The 24,793-nt window shown below is 37.4% G+C and overlaps 1 protein-coding gene across 2 annotated transcripts in view; it reads right to left on the bottom strand.

Annotated features, from left to right (window-relative positions):
- Positions 1-24,793, bottom strand: part of PTPRO (protein tyrosine phosphatase receptor type O) — a 203,180-nt gene that overhangs the window by 96,796 nt on the left and 81,591 nt on the right. For both annotated transcript variants that reach the window (XM_033118746.1, XM_033118747.1), the window contains exon 2: positions 185-458. In XM_033118746.1, the coding sequence (XP_032974637.1) occupies positions 185-458 (274 nt within the window). The remainder of the gene's footprint in view (positions 1-184; positions 459-24,793) is intronic.

Below are 24,793 nucleotides of genomic sequence, written 5' to 3'. Positions count from 1 at the left end.
TAACAAAACACTATCAAACTTCAGCAAGAACCTTTATTCTTAATATGAAGAAGAACTTGAATTTATGTCACTTGACTTCAAGGCAATTGTTCTTGCCATTCTGGGTTGACTCTCTTTCAGTGAGAGTCCCGTGAGAATACACCCAAAGAAGAAACACAGAGGACGTATTACACATGATGCTTACTTGTTAACACAGTGATTGATCTGGATGGCTTGGTAACCACATGTCCATTTACCACTACAAGAGTGATTATATAATAAAGGCCATGATAACTGGCCTTAAAGATAACAGGAGGAGGCAAAGTACTGTTGAATTGCTCAAATTTGAAGAAGTAATTTTTTGATTCACCAGTTATCTTCACAACATACATAGATGATGGACTCATGACATCTGAAGCTTCTAAAGAGACAACGATGCTATTATCATCTTGAACAGTTACATGGAATGTTGTAGCATTCTGTTTAAGGAAAGAAAAAAAGGAAATGGAGGTCAGATTCAGATTATTGACAATAAAATTATACTGAGATAATTTTTACAAAACTAATGTTTGTGGTAAGCATTACTTTGTAAAATAGAGTTACATAGTTTACAAGGAAAGGCAGAAAGAGAGAGATTAACGCTTATGTCTAATGATTTTCTCAGGATTTTACTTTCAAGATTCTTCTCCAATGAAGAGCTGCTTCCAGTTCATGGGTGTAATAAACACAAAATCAACATCATGGAAATAAGTAAATAATGAATGAATGAAAAGTATCTTGGCATCCAACTTCCATAGAAGTCCTTGGTTTCAGCTGTGCTGGAGAAGATACATGGTTTGAAGAAGCATTGAATTTTACTTTGGAGGAAGAAATGTTGTGACAGTCCTAGGAGAATTCTAGGAGAATGTTTCAAGGCAGTTATTTTCTTTCTCACTTCTCACCTGTCATTTTTGGAAACACACATACACACACACACACACACACACACACACACACATACAAAGGCAAGCCAGCACTGAGAAACCTGTGATAATCGTCCTCATTAACAGTGAGCCAGTCCTTAATAATAGAAGCTAAGAGGCTCTTTGAAGAAGGGACGAGATTGAGCATCTGTACCATCCAAGGGAAAGGGAGCTGTTAGCAGACGAAAAACTTTGCTCCAAGTCTCCAGATAAATGTTCATGGGCAGTATTTGAAAGAGCATTTGTGTAATTGGTTTAAATATGTTTTCTTCTCAACTGCCCACACTCCACAGGCAGAATCAAACACCTCATACACATTGTTCCACGTGCTGCTTTGTTTTTAATTTATCTTCTGGGTAGGCAGTAAGCTGGGCAAGTAATTTCATGACTCTGAGCCTCAGATTTCTCTTCTAAGAAAGTGGGACAGAATAATTGCTGAAACTTGGTAAGGACTTATAAGGACTCAGAACTGAAGCCAGGCAGTCTATAAACATAACATAATCATCTCATTTAATATTCAAATAACCCCATGAGACAGGTAGTATTCTCAATCTCAGTTTGTAGTTGAGGAGACTGAGACTCAGAAAGATTAAGTCACTTGCCCAAGGTCACACATCTAGTTTGGACTCTTACCCACTGATCTACACAAATACCAAAATTGAGCTCCATTATTTTTCCACCTGTCTGTTTGTCTTCCCCTCTTGATTTATTTTGCTAATCCTGAGTCTGACTCACAGTATACAACTGGTGAGTGTTTGTTAAATGAATGAAAGAATTACTGACTGTATTAATTATAGGTGAGCTTTTGCCTCTTAGAATTAATCTACTTATGGATTTTAGTACCTTACATATTGCCAGCAGACAAATCAAGCATACAATACATATCAGTACCCTAAAAGAAACTACAAGTTCTGACAATTAAGTTCGCGAACTTGTTGCAATGATGTTGCTAACCTTTTTTGATATCAAAGGGATTATTCATTATGAATTTGTACCAACTGCACAAACAGTTAACCAAGTTTACTATTTGGAAGTGCTGAAAAGGCTGCATGAAAAATACGAAAATGACCTGAACTTTTCCCTAACAATTCATGGCTCTTGCATCATGACAATGCATCAGCTCACACGGCACTGTCTGTGAAGGTTTTTAGCCAGTAAACAAATAACTGCACTGGAACACCCTCCTTACTCACCTGACCTGGCCCCCAATGACGTCTTTCTTTACCGAAGATAAATAAATATTGAAAGGAAGACATTTTGATGACATTCAGGACATCCAGGGTAATACAACAACAGCTCTGATGGCTCAGAAGAAGAGTTCCAAAATTGCTTTGAAGGGTGAACTAGGATCTGGCATTGGTGTACAGCTTCCCAAGGGGAGTACTTCGAAGGTGACCATAGTAATATTCAGCAGTGAGGTATGTAGCACTTTTCCTAGGATGAGTTCGCGAACTTAATTGTCAGACCTTCGTATATAGGCCTAAAAATGTACAGATATTTTTTTCTTATTATATAATTCTTTTAGAAATCTAGTTGTACAGGTCCTAGTACTTTTAAATATTATCTCACCATTAACAGAAGTTTAATTCTATGTTAACATTTAATGGACTTAATTGTGTTCATGATATTCTAAGCACACCAGACCCAAGTCCTCTAAGGGCAGGGACTGTGTCTTATTTCTAGCTCTATCTCCAGCTCCAAGACCAATGCCTGGTATATGCTAGGTGTTTTGTGAGCTGGGTAATCTTTAACAGATTTCTGTAGTGTGGGATAAGTCAGTATGAGCTGCCTTTAAAATGTCCCTTTATCCACATGGTCTCATCCTCAGACACACAGGCAGATTTCTAATATTGAGTTCTGTACTTGTTGGGGGTGGTTATCGAGAGGATATGACCATCGTTGACCCTCATGCTGGACCCCGGCACCTGGCGGCTCCTCACCCACTCCTCTGTCCTTGGAATGTGCATTCCACTTGCCTTTCCTCTTCCCAGAAGCTGCCCCGAGGTCCAGGCCTTGAGCTAGAAATGTGCTGCTGAGACCATGTTGATGGCATGTGTGACTGAACCCCAGTGAAGTCCTCCTGTATATGTGCTTGAACTCTGTCAAGGCCTCTGTATACACTTTTAAGATTTGATGGGCTGTGCGGAGATCTGCTTGTCTTGTGCCACCTAAGACAAGCTTCCTAAACAAGCTTCATAAACCTAAGTGAGTCCCTTTGATTATGAAACTTGCCACTTATCAATCTAGAATATTCTGTCTTTTTTCCCTCTCTGCCTGCCCTTCTTGTACACGCGTTGGTTTCAGATTATACCAGGGTGGTTCCTGGCCAGTTTACAAACCAGCAGTACTTCTGGGATCACACATAAAACGTGACCCATTCTATACAGTCATGCACTCCACGATGACATTTTGGTCAAGGACAGACCACGTATGCGATGGTGGTCCCATAAGACTATAAAGGAGCTGCAAAATTCCTGTTACCTGGTGATGTCATAGCCATTGGGCTGGGAAGACCGCAACGCATTACTCATGTGTTTGAGGTGATATTGGTGTAAACACCAGTATCTACTGTACTGCCAGTCGTATAAAAGTATAGCACATACAATTACCGTGTTTCCCCGAAAATAAGACCTAGCCAGACAATCAGCTCGAATGCACCTTTTGGAGCAAAAATTAATATAAGACCTGGTCTTATTTTATTACAATGTAAAAGCAGGTATAATATAACATAATGTAACGTAACGTAACATTACATAACATAATATAATATACTATAGTATAATATATAATATAATAAGTATGACCCGGTTTTATATTAATTTTTGCTCCAAAAGATGCATTTGAGCTGATTGTCTGGCTAGGTCTTATTTTTGGGGAAACAGGGTGTGTACAGTGCGTAACACGTGAGAATGATAATAAATGACTGTTACTGGTTTATGTATTTACTATACTACACATTTTATCTTTTAGAGCATACTCTTTCTACTTCTAAGAAAGTTTGCTGTAAAACAGTATGCTATGCAACGCCAGCAGCAGCCTCATACACCATTTTCTCCTGTGCTTGATTTAATCTTATGGTTTTTGGCACAGTATCATGCTGTACAGACTTGCAGCCTACGAGCACTAGGCTGTACCATATAGCTTAGGCGTATAGCAGGCTATGCCACCCAGGTTTGTGTGAGGGCACTCCATGATGTGTGAACAACAACAAAATTGCCTAATGACACATGTCTCAGAACGTATCCTGGTTGATCAGTGGCACATGACTATTATTACCAGTGGTCCTGGTGGAACTGGGAGGCTAAACCAAGCACTGAATGTCCAATAGCATTGAAATCTGGCTTTTATTCATTAGTGATTATAGAAGCTGATTTACTAACTCAGAGAACAGTAAGTTTACAAACATCAAAGTCATAATTATTAAGAATGTTTTGCTTTCTGTTTTAGCAGCCAATATCTGAAAGTTTTGTGGTGATGAAAAGAAGAATAAATAGATTCTGTTTTGTTAAGTGTTTAAGAAATATATGTCTAACGTGCCATGATACTTCATAGATAGTGAATCTTCCAGAGAAAGGGGCTAAGCTTCCAAAATCTAATAACAGCTTGAGGGATGATTGTATCAGCCATGAAAATAAGCACTGGCCCAGGTGCTCCCAGGTTGCCAAAAATAAAGCAGGGTGTGCTAATCAGATTCAGTCAGTGGGACTAATGAGAAGGCAGCCGGCCAAGTGAGATCCAGGCAGTACGCCTAAAAGAAATGTCATCTACGGTATGCTATTTCTTCTCTGTTCTCTTTGCTTCAGCTTTTCCTGGAATCCATATTAAGGAAAAAATTCTGAATGTATGCTGCAGGCATGTAATCCCTGCTGAGAAGTAGAGCAAGAAGGAAGAGTTAAAAATAACAGAAGTGAATCTGACAAACTTAGTCAAGGCCAACACTGATTTATTTGGCAAATAGAAAAATACTTAAACCTCTTTTTTTTCCCCTGGGACTGGGTATTGCTTGATTCTGCAGTGAATATATTTTCACTAAAATTTCCTTTGCATAACAAGCTTTAATATAGAAATTTCTCCAGTCTAATACCCTCATTTCACACTTGATGGAACAGTGGTGCAAAGGTCACACAGCTAATAGATGTCAGAACAAAGTCTGGGATCCACAGGTCCTTATGACTATTGGCACTTCTCTTTCCTGAACTATAGGTAAGCTGCTTGAGGCCATGAAAGGGGCCTGAGTGCAGCCAGGAAGGGGAAACCCAGGAGCCTGTTACCTGTTTCATAGCCAGTCCAGGAGGCAATAGAACATACTGGAGAAAAAGTGGGCATAACTGAAGAGTAGAAAAATGAGGATGGGTCCCTGGGGTGTGGGACAAAGAAGGTACATACTAGTCAGAAATCCTGGGAAGTCTTCCACCATCCCTGATAAATGCAGCAACTATTATCTATTGATTCCCTAATCTGGACCAGGCTTTGCACTGGGCATTTTAATTATGTTTTTTCTTTAATTCCTTATAAGAATTTTTAGAAGTAAGTGTTAATTCTCCCCTATTTTACTCAGAGAAGTTAAATAATTTGCTTAAGAGCACAGCAATAGACTTGGCATGACAGAGACTGAGTTTCTATTCCTTCTCTGCAGCTTATTGTTACCTGTGAGAGGGCTTCCCTTGGGGAAGCCCAGGGACCTCTTAACTTCATCTTAATTTATAAAATAGGGGTAATTCCTGTAACTCATGGGACATAAGCAAAAATCCCATGAGTTACAGGAATTACCTGTATTTTATAAATGGCTTTTATTCAAAATGCTAATAGTATGAACTCTGTAACTATTAGTTGTATTACAAAGGTTACTGTGTTTTAGTTAAGTCTTGAATCACTCAATGACCTTTTAATTATAGGGGTTCTATAAACATCCATTTAACTAACTTCAAAAGACTATGAAATTCCGTAATTATGTCACTGGATAGTTTATTCACAGAGCATTGGAGAGCTGTCCATTTATTAATTCAACAGCAAACAAACATTAGCTAAGTGCCAACTTGGCATCAGGCATCATGCTAGGTGTTGGAGACAGGCACATGAGGAAGACACGGTACTCAGACTGCAGGAGCTCAGGTTCTAATGAGAGAGGCACATCGAGTGCATAATTATAACACGATCTGAGTGTTATTATAATAGTTACGGACTTTGAGAAACTGTCCTGTTGAGATCTGGTTTTTGTGCCTGTCTGGAATCCCGTCTAAGATTATGCCCTCTTCTTTTGTAGCACTGCTTGTTCCCCACTATAAGGCCAATAAGGGGTCCTGACGGGGGTTGCTAACTGTCTGCCCCACTTCCAGGAGGTACTGTGACTCAGTCTGGCTGAATCACTGTATCCAGTCCCCTCCCTATGAAGACAAGTACAGGGATGCACCTATAGACCAAACCTGCCAACCAGAATACTTGCCGTGAAATTTTATAACTGGAATTAGTGGGAAGGAGCTTTCTTCTCTAGTTTCAAGTAGGTATGGATGCAAACAAAGCTAGATAAGTCAGCTTCTATTAGATTGGTGCAAAAGCAATTGCAGTTTTTGCAATTATTTTTAACCTTTTAAGCCACAATTACTTTAGCACCACCCTAATACAATTTCTTCCCCGTGAAGGCAGCTGCTTGGGGGAGAGGCTGCGGTCTCCATCATCCTACGGCCCAGTCATTGTGCAGTGTGTGGACATGAGTGAATAAATCCCAGGTTACAGTTTAAGTTTTCTAAGCTGGACTTCCAAACTGTGCAGCCAGAGGTGCTGGTCAGTACAAGAGAATTGTTCAGTGCTGTAGACATAGGGAGAAAGACGCAATTGATTCTGCTTCTGCAGATGGGTGTGAGGGAAGGCTACAGGGTAGAAGTCATGCTTGAAAGATGCTCAGGAATTGACCAGGGGGACAAAGGTCAGAAAAGTCATCTGGAGAAGTGGGAAGATACCCCATACTCCTCTCGAGTGGTTACATAGTGGGAGGGTGCCCCGAGGAGAGGGTTGATATCCCTGTCCAAGGTGTGCAAGGAATTCGGATATTTTTGAGGCCAAAAGAAATCATGAATTGTTTTCATGTAGAAAAGTGACATGATTAGACAGATCACAGTGTAGAAAGACCAGCAGAGTTAGGAACTGGCTGACTGGGCCCAGCTAAGGTCAGAGGACAGTAAGGAGGCTGTTGAAACAGCTCAGTTAAGACATGATGAGGGTTCGAGCAAGTGCTGGCTGCACCGAATCTGCCTGTGTGATATGTCTCCAGAACATTATTAGGGCTCCAGCTGGCAACTCAATCAATGATTAGACTTATTAGAGGGCATTATAGGAGGAACACTTAGAAAATTCTGCTGTGCTAAGGTTACCACATGAGAAGTAATGGGATGCTCAGTTCTTTTAAAGAGGAATATGAATGATGTCCGGTGCTTACATAGCACTTACAGCCATGAGCCTCTGTAGACATTATGTAATTCATCCACTTAGCCTCCTGTCCAGCTCCCAGGAAACCTTTTCAAGCAAGATATCCTTTCCTTTTAGTTCCTTCAGGAAGATCAGAGTCCCCGAGCTGCCTTGTCAGGGCATGGCTCCTCTTGACACTTGCTTAGAATTATTCACAACTCTCTTTCAAAAATTGTCAGAGCAGAATTTGGATGTTGCTCTCAAAGGCTAGGAATGGCCTCCCCTAATTTTCCATTATTTATTCAGTAGTTCTTCAAATATGTTTTGAGCAACAGCTGTGTATCAGGAACTTTGTGGGACACTGGGAATACACTATTTTTGAGTAAAGAGAAAGACACGTCTTATGTGCCTTTGTCTTTCCTAGAATTGTGGCTGGTTAATCACAATAGCAATGAAGACGGTAAGGATGGTGATGATAACATAATAAAGAACGTTTACTTATGTGGTTCTTATTATGTGCTGCCAGGAACTGCGCTGAAGCTCCTACAACAGGCTCTTGATAAATGCTTGCTCAATGGGTGTATTTGCAATCTGCTGTGTAATACCAGACTTGTTTATATGTGTCCTAAATATGTCTTTTCAGGTAGAATATGCCAGTTCTCTCTCTTTGCCTGAGTTCACAGTCACGCCAGCTCTGCCTTTCATCTTTGACATGCTTGGATACATTCATTTCTGTCTTTATGATTCCTGATACAGAGCCCTCATCTCTTATGCCTGTCATTTGGTGACAGGGTCCAAACTCAAATGTCAAGCAGGTAATAGAACTGTGAGCAGTAGTCGAGGGTAAGAGGGCTGAATGATGGAATAGTTGGAAAAGGAGAGGGTAACTGCATTGTCTCAAAGCATCATTAAAAAGCACAATTACAACAAAATAAAACTATACTGGCCAAAGAAAACACATTTACAGGCCAGTCTCAGCTCACAGGCTGTCAGATGACAACCCTTGAATTTGTTGCACTGCCTTTTCTTTGATCAAATTGCTCGTTTTAGGACTTTCACCTTCTAATCCTACTCTATTTGCTCTGCCCAACCAGAATATAAAATAACAAAATTCTGCTACCCATTAAGTACTAATTTAAAATAACTACAAATGATATTTTCTTATCAAGTTGCCATATGTATGTGTGTAAAATGTAATTGTATTATATATATAGTATATATTGTATATATATTGTATATATTGTGTATATATATATATACAATTACATTTTACACACATACATGTGTGTAAATATATGTACATTTATATATATTATATATACATATATATATATTAATTCAGTAATTATTTCCTGACCTCCAGTGTGGACTTGGAGTGGCAGTTCTGCAGAATTCCTAATTTTTGGAGATTAAAGAAAATATGATGGAGGAAAGAATTCAACGTGGCATTTTTAATTGGAAAGGAACTGTTACACTAATGAGATGTGCCAAGATTTTATGTGATATGTAGGATAATAATATCAGCCATATATCATATTTTATATATTATACAGTGTTTTCAAATACATTTTCCCATTTGATTCTCAAAACATCCTATTATCATCTCAGTTCACAGATGAAAACACTGAGGTGCAAAGAATGTTTCTCAAGGCTTCTCTATGATAACAAGAAGGAGCTGGCACTCAAGGCAATTCTTTGACTACATATTTTATGACTGTTACACTACAGTCTCCATACTAGACGATCCTGGAGCCAAAATGATTTCCCAAATGCTACCTTTCATAGCTGTACTTAATTGATGGTGAGTTTACTCAGCACACACCATGACTTATTCTTCCAGGACATGATTGATAGATGCTCCAAAAATGTGCTATCACACACAAGACAATTTTGGAGATAGAAAGAAATTTTAGAGATAGTGGAACCTGGATTCAAATCCCACTTAAGGAATAGTCTTTCATTTGAATCCTTGAGACTCAGTTGCTTGAGGTAAATTATGGAAATACTAAAACCTATTATGACTAGGTTTTTGTGGGGAACAAATGAGATTACATGTGTATATTACCTACCCCAACATCTGATATTTAGTAGATCCTCCAAAAACAGTAGCTAATTGTTACTACAAAATTTATTATCTATGTTTTCCCACTGATTTTTTTTGGGACATGTAAATTTTAGAAGTTGTATTTTTTTGTGTGTCACTAACACCACGATTCATACATGGTTCAATGCCATATATGACTTTCAGTCTATTCTGACTTTTCAGTTCATTCTGACTTTCAGTCTATTTACTCAATAATCAGTATTACCCCTTTTTGTGACATCAGGAACAAGAGCAGCCAGGATTTCTTTTTCTATTATGCCTGTGTATGACAGGCTGAGGTAACCTGTTTGACTGAAGGTTACCATGGGAACACTTTCTAGGACCTACTGTGCTGAGAAGTTTAGGGGCCTGTGAAGCTGTGGCTGGCTGATGACTGACTTCGAAGGAGGTGACTCCACCATCCAGAAAGCCACTAAATACATTTGTTCTCAACAGTTCAGTGATCTGGCAAATTCTAAAAATACGCAACATTTTTTCTGGCTTAATGTGTTATGAAAAATAGGGGTTCCTGACAGGTTAATTCTGCCTGTGAAACAAGTGTTATTTTCATAAAATGAAGCACTTACAAACATAATTTTGCCTGAATTTTTAATTCCCTGTCCCTCTTTTCTATCCTTAGCAGTATTTATAGTTTTAAAGTGGTTTTACCTCAGAAAGATGCTTGTAAAAACGTAGCTGCCCCACTTATTGAAATACTTATTGATACTGTGAAAGATGATGGTGCTAATCATTTATTTAGAATGGATGAGTTCAGTCAAATTTCCCCACAGGCATGAAGTGTCTCTCCAACTGTGACACCAGTTAATTAAATTCTGATGATAGCTAACAAAGAATGCAGTCTCCTTACTAAACATGCAGTTCATAGCATATTTAGGTGTGACTCTTGTGACCTTTTGTAAGCACTGCCCTTTAACTCCCCTTCTTTTTGAGGAGTTGCAAACATCGTCAACACTGTCAGACGTTTAAAACAAATAGTTTCTGTGTTCACTGTCACTGAGATTTTATGGTTTTCCTAGAGGCTGATCCCTCCCTGCCAGATAAATTAAAGCCCAGAAGTTAAGGGAGATGAAGTAACACACATGCTTTGCTTAATGTTTACCTTCATGGAGTTTTTAAAAATTGAGTGCCTACTGTGTTCTTGGTGCTAAAGATATGATGGTTAAGAAAATAATTTAGTCCCTGGTGTTTGTAGTCTAAGCAAAAGAGAGGAAATATAACATTTTAAATAATTGAAGTAGAAAACACGCTGTTAAGAAGGGCGTGATATAGAGAATATAGTCAATCATGTTGCAACAACTATGTATCGTGCCAGGTCGGTACTAGACTAAATGGGGGGAATCACTGCATAAGTTATATAAATGTCTAACCACTATGCTGTACACCTGAAACTAATATAAAATAATATTGAATGTCAACTGGAACTGAAAAAATAAATAATTATAAAATAAAATAAAATAAAATAAAAAGAAGTGCATGATGATGAAAGAGGGCCTTATCAGGAGGATACAAGCTAGAGGAAGTAAGAGACGACACAGGCTCCAGTAAGAGTTGGCCCGATGAAGAGTTGGAGAAAGAATAGGATCTATGAAAAAGAATGCACACGAAAACCTGAGAGCTGGTGAAAGCATAATGTATTTGAAAAATCAGAATAACATCAGCATGGCCAATAGTGGAGACTAAATCATGGGATAGATACCTTGTAGGTCCTTGTGAAAACGTTGAGGCTTATTGCCATAGGCAATGGGAAGCCACTTATGGGTTATTAAGCAGGGGAGTAAAATCAGATTTGCATTCTGTAATAGAAGAAAAAAAATTATAATGGTAACTGCTGGCTCCCAAATTCCTACTGGGGGGAACTTTTAATGAAAAATACATGATGATGAAGCATTTGGAATAGAAGGGAACACGCTAACAGTGTGAGCAGAGGAATCTAGGCAAACAAAAAGACAGCCAAATTAGTATTCAAGTTACAAAGAAAAGAAAGGCTTTATTTCAGAAAGTAAGCGGGATAGACAAGAGGGAAGGGGCTAGAAAAAACATGGAGAGAAGAGCCGGCAAGATGCGGTGATGCTGGGAGATAGAAGGGACAATTAGCTAATGGAAACGTCCAGAGGGTTAGGAGGTCAAAGAGCATTTTAAAACTGGAAATGCCTCATGTTCCGTTGAAAGTGCATTATGAATAGCAAACACCTCTCCCCCTCCCCAAGTCCCAATCTTTAATAATGTTTGCTACACTCACAAGTGCTTTGTGTGAGTGGATCACTTGGGGAATTTGGTGAAGGGGATGAGTTGCACATCCAGGTGTTAGAGCCCAGAAGTGGTGTTTGTGGAAGTTGGAGCCTGAGAGAAGAGGAAATTGGGAGAATTAAAACCTCCCTCAAATTGACAAAAATTCCAAGGGGATTTGAGCTTCCATTGGTGATGGAAAGGGATTTAAAGCCTATTTCATTTAGGTCTCAAGGGGGCAGGGAAATCCTCTGGTTACAGTATGGGGAACTGGTTGGTAAGGATAGGCAGAAGTACGTGTGATGGATGTATCTAGAAAAGAAACGATGGTGGTGGCTACGACCAGGGTGGTGTCAGGAGAAAGTTAGAGGAAATGTTCCTCAGAATTAAGTGACTTCAGATTTGACTGGCTGTGGTATTCATTTTATATACATATACACTAATCATCATAATCATATATGTATAGAAAAGACTGCAGGGAAGCAGATATTAACTGGTAGGAATAAGGGCTATGTGTATCATTAGTTCAGTTTGCTACATAACAAGTGGGAGATGCCTGTGGGATATACAAATGTCAAGGCCAAGTAGGTGATCAGGAATATGCATCCAAAATTCATATGCATCCTGGGTCTAATATTGGAAGAGAATGACTTAGAGATGGTTAGCCGGAGCCCTGGGAATTGAATAGATACCATAGTGTGGCAATACAACTACTATTAGTAGAGCTTACTTTTATTAAGTATCTACTTTGTGTTAAGAACGTTTTAGGCATTACTTTGATTAATCCTCTTAAAAACCCTCTAAAATAGATATTACTGTTATTTGCATTCCCAGAGTAGTAACTGAGCCTCAGAAAAATTAATTAACACCCCTAAGGTCACATAGCTTTTCAGTGGTGGACACCATAGTTAAATCCAGGTCCCTCCGATTTCAAATCTATGCATTAATATTGATGCTACACTGCTCTGTAATTGCCATGAGCTGCGCTTCCATTTTGTGCCACAGGCTATCTTTCACTTTATTCCTTTGCAACCATGAAGCATAAATGTCACTTTAAGATCATTCATCTTTATTACATGGGAAGTGTCAGGGCATTTAGTTATAGTGGAAAGAATAGTGACTTAAAGACAAGTAGAGCTGGATAGTAACATCAGTTCCATCACTTACAGGCCATCACTTAGAGACCTCTCTGAATTTTTCCTCATTGGTGAAATGGGAAAAGAATGCCTACCTGACAAGGTTGTTCTGCGGTTAAAACAAAAAAAATATATAGTAAAGACATTTGCCATATTTCATGCCTTGCACATACTAAGCGCTTAATTTTGATGGAAATTACACTTAATGAATCTGGCTAAGGAAGCCCTTGTTAGGTGCATTGCAAAGCTTTCTGAAAATCACGAGAAACCTAATAGACAATAAAAGAAATTTAAGTTTTCACTTGCCTATGAACCCTCAACATCATAATAAAACTCTAAAATAATAATCATGCAAGTTTTCAATGTGCATCCTTCAGGAACAGTCGTAGCTCAGATTAGCTGTTACCTGAACTAGTTAGAAATAGAATTCAATTGAAATATTAGTTTTCATTACCTTATTAAAATAATTTCTAGACTAGTCGAATTCTCTCCTATTTGCCCCTTCTTCAAAATACTGAATTATGAAAAGTAACAGAATTATGAGGTTGCAGAATCTTGGTAAAACAGTAGGATTATGAAAACAAGATTATACAGAGTAAAAAGCATAAAATTTAGGGTAATTTTTTTTTTTTTTTTTTGCTTATTAAATTGTTGAACACAGACAAGTTATATAGCCTTTCTGAGATAGTTTTCTCTTCTATAAAATGGGGTTAATACATTTTCAACTATACTTTTTTGATGACTATATTGGATAATGTTTGTCAACTGCCTAGCACAGCTAAGGTGCTCAGGCAAAGCACAGTTCTGATCATGTGAATGTTCTGGGTTTACAGTTTGGGGAAAAAGTCACTGAGATTCTTATTTGTTACCAAATAAAAACCAGGTGCTTTAGCTTGATACTCAAAACCCTCCACAATCTATCTCCAGTTAACCATCACAACTTATCCATCACTACTTCTCTGTCGCGAACACCATGAACCCCACAAAGTAGTCAAATTGCCCACTCCATCTGCCCCACTGCTTTCTTCTCTGTGGTTCTATTTATGTATTCTTTCTGCCTGAAATATCCCCTCCCCCACCTCAAATATCCAACCCTATCTGTTACAGCATCTCTATTAAATGCCACCCTCTTTGAAAAGCCTTTATGACCACCCCAGAAACAGTCAGTCTCTTCCGGTAATCCCACAGCCCTCTATCTAAATCTCTCCCAAGACTTGTCACTGTACATGGGATTGCATGTGTCTAGTTAACAGGCAGATTGCTCTTATAGTAAGAGATGTAAATAATTTTAAATGGCTCTTCACTTTTACCAAGATCCTGCTTTCCTCACATTAAATATTTATAACATCTACTTAAACCATTTGAAGTTAACATTTTGCATATTCATCTTCATTTAACAATATTAACTTTAAATTGTCACCATTTTTTACTTTCCACTGTATGAGTAATATGTTCAGCCAGCACTGATGCTATTTTGAATTACCAGAAGGCTGAAGCAACAATCTGATATTTATGTTTTATAAATGAAGTTCAAAAATATCTTTGTTTTGGGGAACAGCTGTAAAAAGACAGTATGCAATTTACTGCACCAAGTGAAAGGATTCTTTCTTCGGGAAAGGATGGCATTTATTAATATATAAACCACGCTGTGGTATTTGGTAAGAAAATACCATTAGTTTTACTTGACATTACTGCATTTATTGTTAATTGGCATTTCATTATTAAATATTTTTTATTGCCCTATGCAAGGTATATTTTAAAAGGTTAAAAATGTTTGCATCATTGAAATAATTTTAAAAAGTGGTTTTTACCATTTGAAAGTTTTGATGTTACAGAATCGAATCACAATGGTGAAAATTTTTCATAGGATTCTTTAAAGAAATGTCTAAATCTCTTTTCACACCTTTGCCTATTATTTTAAAGTTTTCATTCTTGAAGGCAGCAGCTGTTCTTGGTGGCCTGTCACAAGTACCTTACAGCAATTTTCAATAATCTACAGTTTATGTTAAGCGATCTTTACCTATGAAGCTTTTATTCAGTTCGTAATGCAAACTTAAAAAGGCATAGCATGCAGTACTTTTACTAATGCCTGAGTGTGGAATCCATATGATTTTTTAAAACCAATGTCAATATGCTTTAAGTTCTGAAACATGCTTTTCCTATCTTGAATACTCTGAAATACTTATAATCAATATTAATTTTCCATTTGCTAACTTCTCTATTTCTCTTTTCTCTTCCTGAATAACATTTCCCTTTTCCCTTTTTCTCTACCTCGTTTTTGTTTTCCTCCATTTTTAACTCTCTTTGTATTGCTTCTCATGGTCTGCTTTGTGCTATGTTTGCTTAGCTCTATATAGAGACTTCCGAGTAGATTTTAACCTCAGTAAGGACAGAGAAGCAGATCTCCTTTATTATCTGTCATAAACACTAACACAATACTTTGCTATTTGAAACGTAATAAATATTTGTAAACTTAAATCCATACATTCACTCATCCACCCAACTATCTATGTATCCTACATTTATCGAGCCTTTAACCACATCATGTTACTGTGTCTGTTCAACTTATTCTTATGTGTCAGAGTATTTATTATTATAGCTCAATTCCTGGATTATTAGGGCAAAGCCATATCACTGTATTATAGAAATAAAAGAATACTTAGCCAAACAAAGAGAGCTATTAGGGAGAGAGGCAAGGAGATAAGAAGGGAGAGAAAAGCAATTAGATGAAGAGGAATGACTAGAGTAAAGAAAGAATGAGTGGAAGATGATGAAAATTTTGTAAATTGAGAATAAGAGTAATAGTGAACAATAAAACAGTGACAGAATGAGATTGACATTTTGTATCTTTGCTGATCATGACTCTACCTGTGTTATTATTTAATACCTGACAGAGAAAAAAATCAAGCTATATTTTGATTACTATCTTAATTGTTTCCTTACGCACTGTCCATCTTCCTTTTCTACCCCTATGATTATGTTATAATTTGTTTCTGATATGCAGAGAATGCATTCTTAAAGACTCATAGATAAACCATTAATAAATCATACGTTGCTATGGGAACTAATAGACATTTAATCGTCTAACCGCTCATGCAGAGACCTTCCATCCACGTGGCTAACATGGTGCCATGGAGATTCAAATATTAGATGGGAGTTTGAACTTTAGGACCTCTTTCAATTCATAACTTTGAGGAGTTATGAATTAATAAAAACTGACCCTATAAGTAATTTCTAAGAATATTAATAGATGCATGCCAGATTTCCTTTTAGGTCATAAGTATCCAGGATCTGTTTACTTCAAAATGACAATTTCTCTCAAGCTTTTTCCATTAGCTTAAGCTTCAGGAAACAAATCATGGAACATTTACTGGAAGAATTTAATAGTTTATGATAATTCAATACAATATATTCTAAATATGTTGCTGAATAATTTAGAATATGATAAATTACATATATTTAATGTATAGCAATATGATTCTCTTTCATTGGAATAAGAAATAACCATTAACCTGATGCATTTTTGGTTTATTAATGTGTCTATTTCTTTCTGCATTCCCTTTAGCATCCAAAGTGAGAAAGATATTTTTAGTTATCAGGTAATTATAATTAAGCCCATACTAACTGCTATAATTAAAGAGAGAAAAGACTAATAACAATAGTAATATTATTACTAGCATATATTAAATGCCTAATATATGCCAGGGTTTGTTCTAGGTGTTTTTAGAATAATTATGTCTAATCCTTAAAACAGTATTTCTTTTACTATTACTATTGAATTATCAATAATTAGGAGGCAGAAGAGAAGGAATTCAAAGAGTAACTTGTGCTTCCTCGGTGTTCGCTACAAGAGCATGATTGTGAGCAAGGGAGAATGGTTTCAGCCCTCAGGAAGATTAATTCTAAATGAGCAGGAACAGTAGGAAGCATCTAATACTGTGACAAGAAACACAAAGTACTCTGGTAGCAAGAACATCTGAAGACAATGCTGGAAAGATGAGCACGACTCAGCTGGCAAAGAGGCTGGAGTGTGAGGGGTGTTTCAGGCAAGAAGAGCTGGGAGCAGCAGGGTGTTCAGGGACAGAGGGCAGCACAGCACCTTCAAGGAACAGGAAGGGCCTGGAAGGTCACGTCTAGGTGTTTTGGGCATTATCTTGGGGATGACATGTTCTAAACATGATGGCCATGATTAGATTTTCTTTTGAGAGCAAAAAAAGTAGGGGTAGTGGAGCTGGATTGGGGGAATGAAGTGGAGGTCAATTAGACGGCCACAGCAATAACTGAAGTAAGACTTATCTGGACTTCCCAGTGGTGAAGGAGACAGGGGGCCAATGACAGATCTAGGAAGGAAGTATTAGTAGTGTCCCAACAAGTGCCCAGTGTGGGGAGAAGCCTTGGGGATTATATTGTCCAAACTCCTTAATGCATATGAAGAAACCGAAGGCCCAGAAGGGGGAAGGGGCCTGCCTAAGGGTGTGTGGCTGGTTAGAGGAAGTCATTAAATGCAGGTCTTCTTGAATTCATTCCAGTGATATCTCTATTACAATGTTTTCCTTCCCAAACCTACCAGATCAATTAATCTTTTTTTTTCTTTCTGACATAAGTAGATATCATTTAGGTGGGCTTTCTGTGCGTGCTATAGAGGTTATAAGGCAAATCATGAAGGCTGGGAGTTGTGAGATTATTGTTTTAATCAAGTGATTGCTTTCCAAGAGGCAATGAAGACTCCTTTCAGAGTTTATAATTTTCTGATAAAAAAATAAACAAATTAAAAACAAAAAACAAGGAATTGAGTTTTTCACTGCGTTTAGTCACAAGCATACTAAAACAATTATTGTATCATGAGAGAAGTATCTTAGGTGCATACAGTGCTTTAGATTAGGGCTTTTCCAACTTAAAAGGCATACGAACTCAGTTGACCTGAATTCAGGGGGTCTGGGAAGGGGTCCAACGTTCTGCATTTCTAATTAGCTTCCAGGTGGTGCTAATACTGCTGGTCCACAGAAGACACTTTGAGCAGCCAGGCCCTCGCTTTGCAAAGCTCTACTCACAGGTTGTAGGGGTGAGTAGTTAATCAACTAGATGGGCTAAGCCAATTCTGAGCAAGTCAGTCCCTCTAGATAGAGTGTCAAAACAGGTGACAGAGCAGGCAAAGTAATTTGCTGGTAATCCATTGTGAAGCCATCTTCTGAGGAGGGTGGCTTCCCCCACCAGAGCAACACACAGATGAGGCTTTAAATGAACCAGGGGAAGTACTAGCCAAGTGCCACCACAGTTGACAAATCTCCTTGACACCCTGGGTGTCATCCTGGGATGTCACCCTGGGTGTCAGCCTCTGCTTAGGTACCTGCGTTCAAATCCTGTTACTTGCTTTATGATCTATATATACCCATTAAAGATTTTGAGCCTAGTTTTTTTCACTCAATTTTATATTTTAAGCTTCAGTTTTTGTCAACATTCTGTTTAGAATTATTCAGAAATGGTAATAATATGCATGGGAATCATCTGTTACAGAACCGTGTTTCCCCGAAAATAAGACCTAGCGAGACAATCAGCTCTAATGCATCTTTTGGAGCAAAAATTAATGTAAGACTGGGTATTTTATTATATTATATTGACCTGGTCTTACATTATATAAGACCCGGTTTTATATTATAGTAAAATAAGACCGGTCTTATATTAATTTTTGCTCCAAAAGACGCATTAGAGCTAATTGTCCAGCTAGGTCTTATTTTGGGGGCAACATGGTAGTAGGTGTTTAAAAGAATTAGAGGAATGCGTATTTACAAATTGTGTGGGGTGACTCTTTCAAGCTTGGATCTAAATATTCTTTTGCTCCCCCTTAGTCTGGAGAGTACATGAAGCCACTTCCATATCAGGCAGATAAATGTTGTGTCTCTTATCACATGAAATGGTATATTTATTAAGGAGTCTGAAACGAGTGTTGCACAGTATGTTTCTGGGTTTGTATGGATTGCTAATCAGATTTAGATCCAGAAAGGGCACCAAGTTGATTAATTCATGTAGCAGAGGCAGAAATCTTGGACTTTAAGAATTAAAACTTTATCGAACAATTATGGTCAAAAAACGTGTGCACTTGGTATAACAGCAAGGTTTCTGTAAGGCAGTCACATTATTATGGCCAACAAAGGAAGAAGGGCTGAGGTGATAAAGGCAGGAGAGGATCTGAATTAAGACTACCGTGTTTCCCTGAAAATAAGACCAGCTCATATTAATTTTTGTTCCAAAATACGCATTAGGGCTTATGTTCAGGGGATGTCATCCTGAAAAATCATGCTAGGGCTTATTTTCCAGTTAGGTCTTATTTTCGGGGAAACACGGTAGGAAAGAGCCATTTCCCTGAGCTCTTCTGGCTGAGGGTTTCCAATACCCAAGAAAGGAAAAACTGGTAAATAAGCTACAGTATAAAAGTCCTGCATTTTCAAGGGTGTTGACTAGTAATTCGCTGTAATTCAGTAATTAGAGGGAATTTCCCAAATGTAGGGTACTGTCGTGGGGCTGGAGGAGACACAAGGTACAAAAAATTGCAGCATTGCTCAGAGAAATTGCAAATACAGCAGGGAACATAAGACATGGACAGAGATATGTAACGTATAGAATGGGACATAAACAGGAAGAGAAGGGAACTAAACAAGAGAGATTGTATTCAGCTAGGGGAATCAAAGACTTTCACATAGGAAGTGGTACTTGAATCATAAGTCATTAAATTTAAAATTAGAAGAGATCTTGCAAGTAATTTAGTCTGATCCTTTGGGTTGGTGAAAGTTTGTTAGAGGCACACAGTATTAAGTATAGACCCATTCAGATAAGTTCAATTGTTTTTTTCAGTGATACCATATGGTACATAAGAAGAAAGAGCGTGAGACAAGGCAAAAAGCTAGGTTAGAACAAATGAAGAAGAGCTTTGAATACCAGACTAAGAACTGGAACATTCTTAACAGGATAGCAACAAGTGTTTGATGAGAACCTGTTGAGCAAGGCTGTCTACAAGTGCAGGCAGGTAATGCCAATTCTTTATTCCTTACCATCCTTCTTTCACAATCAGTCCCTTTTGCTAGGCAGCAGAGGAGAGAATAGGCAAAGCTGTAACTCCAGATGGATTCTTTTAGATAAGATTCCTAAGGAAAATTCCTAGTATTAGAAAAACATCCTTTTTAACAGATGCTGTAACCAAGTTACGTTGTGACGTGCTACGCAGGGGAAGTACATACTATGTATGTATTGTTTGGCATTTCAATATCTTACAGGCTAAAGACATGAGCTATACATCATATGTCTTAGAGTAGTTCTCCGTTGCTATAGTATTACTGCAGATTTTTGACTCTCTTATAATCACCACAAGTAAACACAATCTGTAATTTTTAAAAACTGAGATTCTTAATGACAATGGAAACAATTTGCACTTGTTCCTGTAAGGCAGCTCAATTGGAATTATACTTGGAATAAAATAAATATTTCCTGACAAGACTGACAAGAAATCCATAATTTCTCTCTTATAAATGGCACTCCTATTGAAAAAAACCTGACATAAGATACTGAATCATTAGTTTCAAAAACTCAGCAATCCAAAATATCTGTAATTGTCCTTTTTGTTTGAAGACAATAAGATACAACCCACTTATGTAGCTGGCAAATTTAGCTCTCAAAACTTTGCTTCTTAGATCTTTTGTGTGAGTGCGTGGGTGTGGAAAATTATAGTTATAAGGCATAGGTTAGTGGCATATTCAAGCATCAACTTTTAAATGGATCCATCAGGAATTCTACCAGAAACCCATTAGTTGTCTTCATGTTTAGTAATTCCTTCATCACGGAATGTGCTTTTTTATTCCTAGAGATAATTTTGTGTCAGTGCTCCCTTGCTCATCCAAACCTTCTCCATCTTTCTTAATGGAGATCAAGTGAGATCAGTCAAGGCTGGTGGTAAATAGTTAATCATAAATGCAATAGCATTTAAAGCTAAGGTGGCAAATTCCTGCTGAGCTTGGTATCTTGCTTTTCACTCACATTGCTTTGCCTTCTTATTCTCTGCAAATGGGCTGGGATTGAGCAATAAACCCTGCTGTGATTTTTTTTTTTTTCCAGATTTACTTAAGCACAATTTTGGAGCTGAATAATCATTCTTTTATGACATTTATACTTTCTACTGCTTTTCTTTCCTGAAACACATTCACAAAGACAAAACCATGACATTTGTTGTTACCCTATTTCACTCGTGTGCTAAGAACCAACCATCAATCCATGGGGCTGGTTCTCTAACTGAAATCTTATTCTTTCCAGGCAGCCCTCTGCTGGGGGCTGGATGACTCATATGCTGAACGTAGGGTGCAAGAAGCAAATAGGAAAGGAGTCTCTGGAGGTTGGGTGGCAAACTGTGTGCCAACATGCAGAGAATGGGGGCGTACAAATGAGGCATGTTAATTATCCCACGCAAGAGTAATGTAGGATCCTTGCAAGTGTCCCTTCTGGCTTTTGTTTTCATTTTTGTCATCTAGTGATTAAAAAAAAAAAAAAAAAAAAAAGAAAAGAAAAGGGGAAGTACAACTTGACTTGCTCTTCTCAAGCTTCCTTACACAGGAGAGTCCTTTCCTTAAACTTATCATGGGTGCAATGAGATGGGTCTTTTCCTACTTTGTCCTTGGGCCCTAAGGAAAAAAGAGAGGTCTGTCTGATTCTCCCATTATTTTAGCTGTTTCAGCAGCTGCTGCTTTGAGTACCTTGAGGGCCTCTTTGCCCACCGTCTCTTTGGTGGGCAGGAGAAGAGACTAAAAGATTTTGAAAGGTATATTTTCCTGATTCTGCTTTTTCTAATAATTCCCTTCACCCTGACCGGGAGATTTTCATTACACAGATGTAGGTGTATTAGTAAAATTTAAACCTCAACATAAAATACATAATTTGAAATACAAACACAAAAGCGCAAAGGAAAGGTTTGGGATTATTATTATTATTTTTTAATGGAAGAACACTAAAATAATCTGTGGAGGACGTGTACTGCTATTATGCATTGTTCTAAACAGATTAATACCGTATTAAAGAGGCATTAGAGTACTAAGTGATTTGCTACTTTGAAAACCTACGTATTTAGTACTTTTTATTAATATGCTACAAATTCTACTTTACAAATATCAATTGCATAAGTGCTCTCTGTCCCAGAAAAAATAAATTCATCTACATTGGATTTGGCTGATATGTTTCAGTTGAACTGTTTCTGTCCCTCCCATTTTGACATTTCGCAGAGTTTTGTTCCAGATATGTCAAAGGCCTGCCCTAGGGTGAAAAGCATGAATTAATTGAGGATAACTTGCAATGCAAAAACCGAGCAGAGATTTTCCAAACCTGTTGTTCATGTCAGTTCAAGCTGGTTCATTTAGTGAAGCACTTTTTTTTTTCTAAATGGAGATGCCAATGTATATTTTGTAAAATAGAGAAAAGTAATGATTATCTATTTGTTATGGGCAAATAATTAAGTGTTACTTAGAAAAGGAGGAGAGGAAATATTACTTAGATGTAACTGCATTTACTATTAGGTTAAGCCATATGAAATTGCTGATATTTAAGCAAATACATCTTTGGAACTAAATACTTTGAAAATAAAAACGAAATAACATCAGCCTTTCTATGTCTATACAATAAACGCTTTTTGGGTAACTACATTTTATCATGTTCTAAGGCTGTGTACTTTATTTATGGGGGTTCCAATCCAGCCACTTATCAAAGCTTATAAAGACAGTGATAGACCCTGAATTCAAGTATAAACATATTGAATAATTAATTTAAAAATAATAATCCATGTCCACGAGTCCTAATATTTTAATAAAGGAAATACATGATCATGGTACACAAATTAGGATATATAAATAAGAAAATATTAACAACAAAGGAAAAAATATCCTTCCTAAATCCATCACCCAGAAGTAACCAGGTATACTTCCTCTTTCATCATGTTACCGTTCTCTAATAAAAATGAGATCATACTTATTTCTAACATGCTGAATACTACATGGGAAATATCTCTGAACACCAGTAAATATTCTGTGCTTGTATTCATTTAAAATGATTGTATAGGATTCCACTTTTGTGTGCTTGAAAATTTCGAGTGTTTGCCCTTACAGAGCCCACGATGCAAGAAGCAGTCCTGTGCATCTCAGTCGTTTCCACTCAAAGGGTGGTCTGTGGAACAATGTCAGTCTGAAAACTGTTTATTAATCATCTGTGACCGAAGTAAGCACATCCATTAAGGGTAATCATTCAAATCATTTAGAGTAATTTGTCACGGTATGCTATGACTGCTGTCATGTAGTGATAATAGACAAATTGGGACTTATATTTTAAATGCCTGCTTTAACTTAATTTTTCATACATTTAAAAAGTGAAGCCACGCTAGTTAATATGACTAGAACTTCTTGGTCGGAAATCGCAGTCTGAGCCAATGACTGGCTGATAGGAATATGCTTTCAATGACATAGCAACTGAAATATGGGGGAATATGGGTTAGTACTTTGGGAAGCAGGTGCTCTGCAATCCATGGTACTGAACCATCACTTCTCACTAGAGCATGCTTATGTCTTCTAACCTTGGCTGGCTGGTTACCCCAGACCAACCTTTCTCAGAAATTCTGAATCAGGAGAGAGAAGGAAAAGTGGTGATATAGAAGTGGGAAATATGGATGACAGAAAAATAGATAGAGGTAAAAAGGAATTTCACAGAGAGATTGCCAAGAAGAAAGAGATGCTTTGCTAATTCATTTACTAAGAAACTACACTCAACCTTAGCCAAAATGCCAAAAGAACAGCAGATTTACATACCATGCAGTGCAAAGCTGCTTTGGGATTGACGTTAATAAATAAGTTCTTTCTAAAAGAATGACAAAATACTAACAAAGTGGAACTGCATGACCCATATGTCACGTCAGTTCAGTTACACAAAATTTTTTTATGTTTTCTTTTAGTTTTCAAGATAGACTAAAATTGCATTTTGTAAATCTATCCCAAGTCATATAAAACCATGCCTTAGGAGTCATTATTTGATCGGCTTATTTCACATATTTTGAAAGCTCTGTCTTATTTTGGATAGTTACAATTACTCTTATCCCTTGATAGTTGGGAAAGTCTATTATTCCATATCAGCTTCCTGCCTATATGTTATGATTATGGGTGATGCTCCATGTATGATAGTGACTGATAAAACTAATCAGAGCCTCCCTGCTTATGTCAGTTATGTTGGACAGAAACTAGGGACCCTGGTATCTTCAGGAACTATATCAACGGAGACCCTTGAGAAGATAGGATGAGAGCTAGGGATGTGTTCTGCAGTACAGCTGCTAATGCTTCTTTGCAGTAACTCCTTTTTTTTTTTAATTGGCCATCTGTGTCTAGTTCTTGTAACTGAAAAGGACCAAGTCATAGGTATACTATAATTTATTTAATCAAACTTCTATTTTTGCTTATTTAGGTTGTTTCACATTTTCACTGCTATAATTTAGTATTGAGATTCTGAACATGCCTATAGCTAAATTTTTGCACACATTCACTAATAGCTCTTTTAAATTTCAAAGAATTCTCAGACATTCACCTGATTGAAATTTTAGAAGTTATTGAGAGAAATAAACCCAGTTAAGTCAGCTTATCAAAAGGCTACCATAAATTGTATTTTATTAATCATAATAGCACTTACAAAAATTGGAGGGGAAATCCCATGTATATATGTGTGAGTAATACTTTTTATGTTGTCTGTGAACAATGCTTGATGCTTAAATGTGTTTGCAGACTCCTGGCGAAAGCATTGTTTTTTTCCTTTTCTCAACTATGGTAAAAGCTACCATAGTTACCTATATGGATAAACCCAATTCTTCATTCATATACATTAATGTATATAAATAAGAATGGATAATGAATGTGTCACTGGAATTTGAGGATCACCTACACCTTCATGTTAAAGGAGAAAGCTAATCAAATAGAACTAAT

Source organism: Rhinolophus ferrumequinum, chromosome 10, assembly GCF_004115265.2.
Source record: "Rhinolophus ferrumequinum isolate MPI-CBG mRhiFer1 chromosome 10, mRhiFer1_v1.p, whole genome shotgun sequence".
Classification (NCBI taxonomy): Eukaryota; Metazoa; Chordata; class Mammalia; order Chiroptera; family Rhinolophidae; genus Rhinolophus; species Rhinolophus ferrumequinum.
This window is presented reverse-complemented; position numbering and strand designations above follow the sequence as displayed.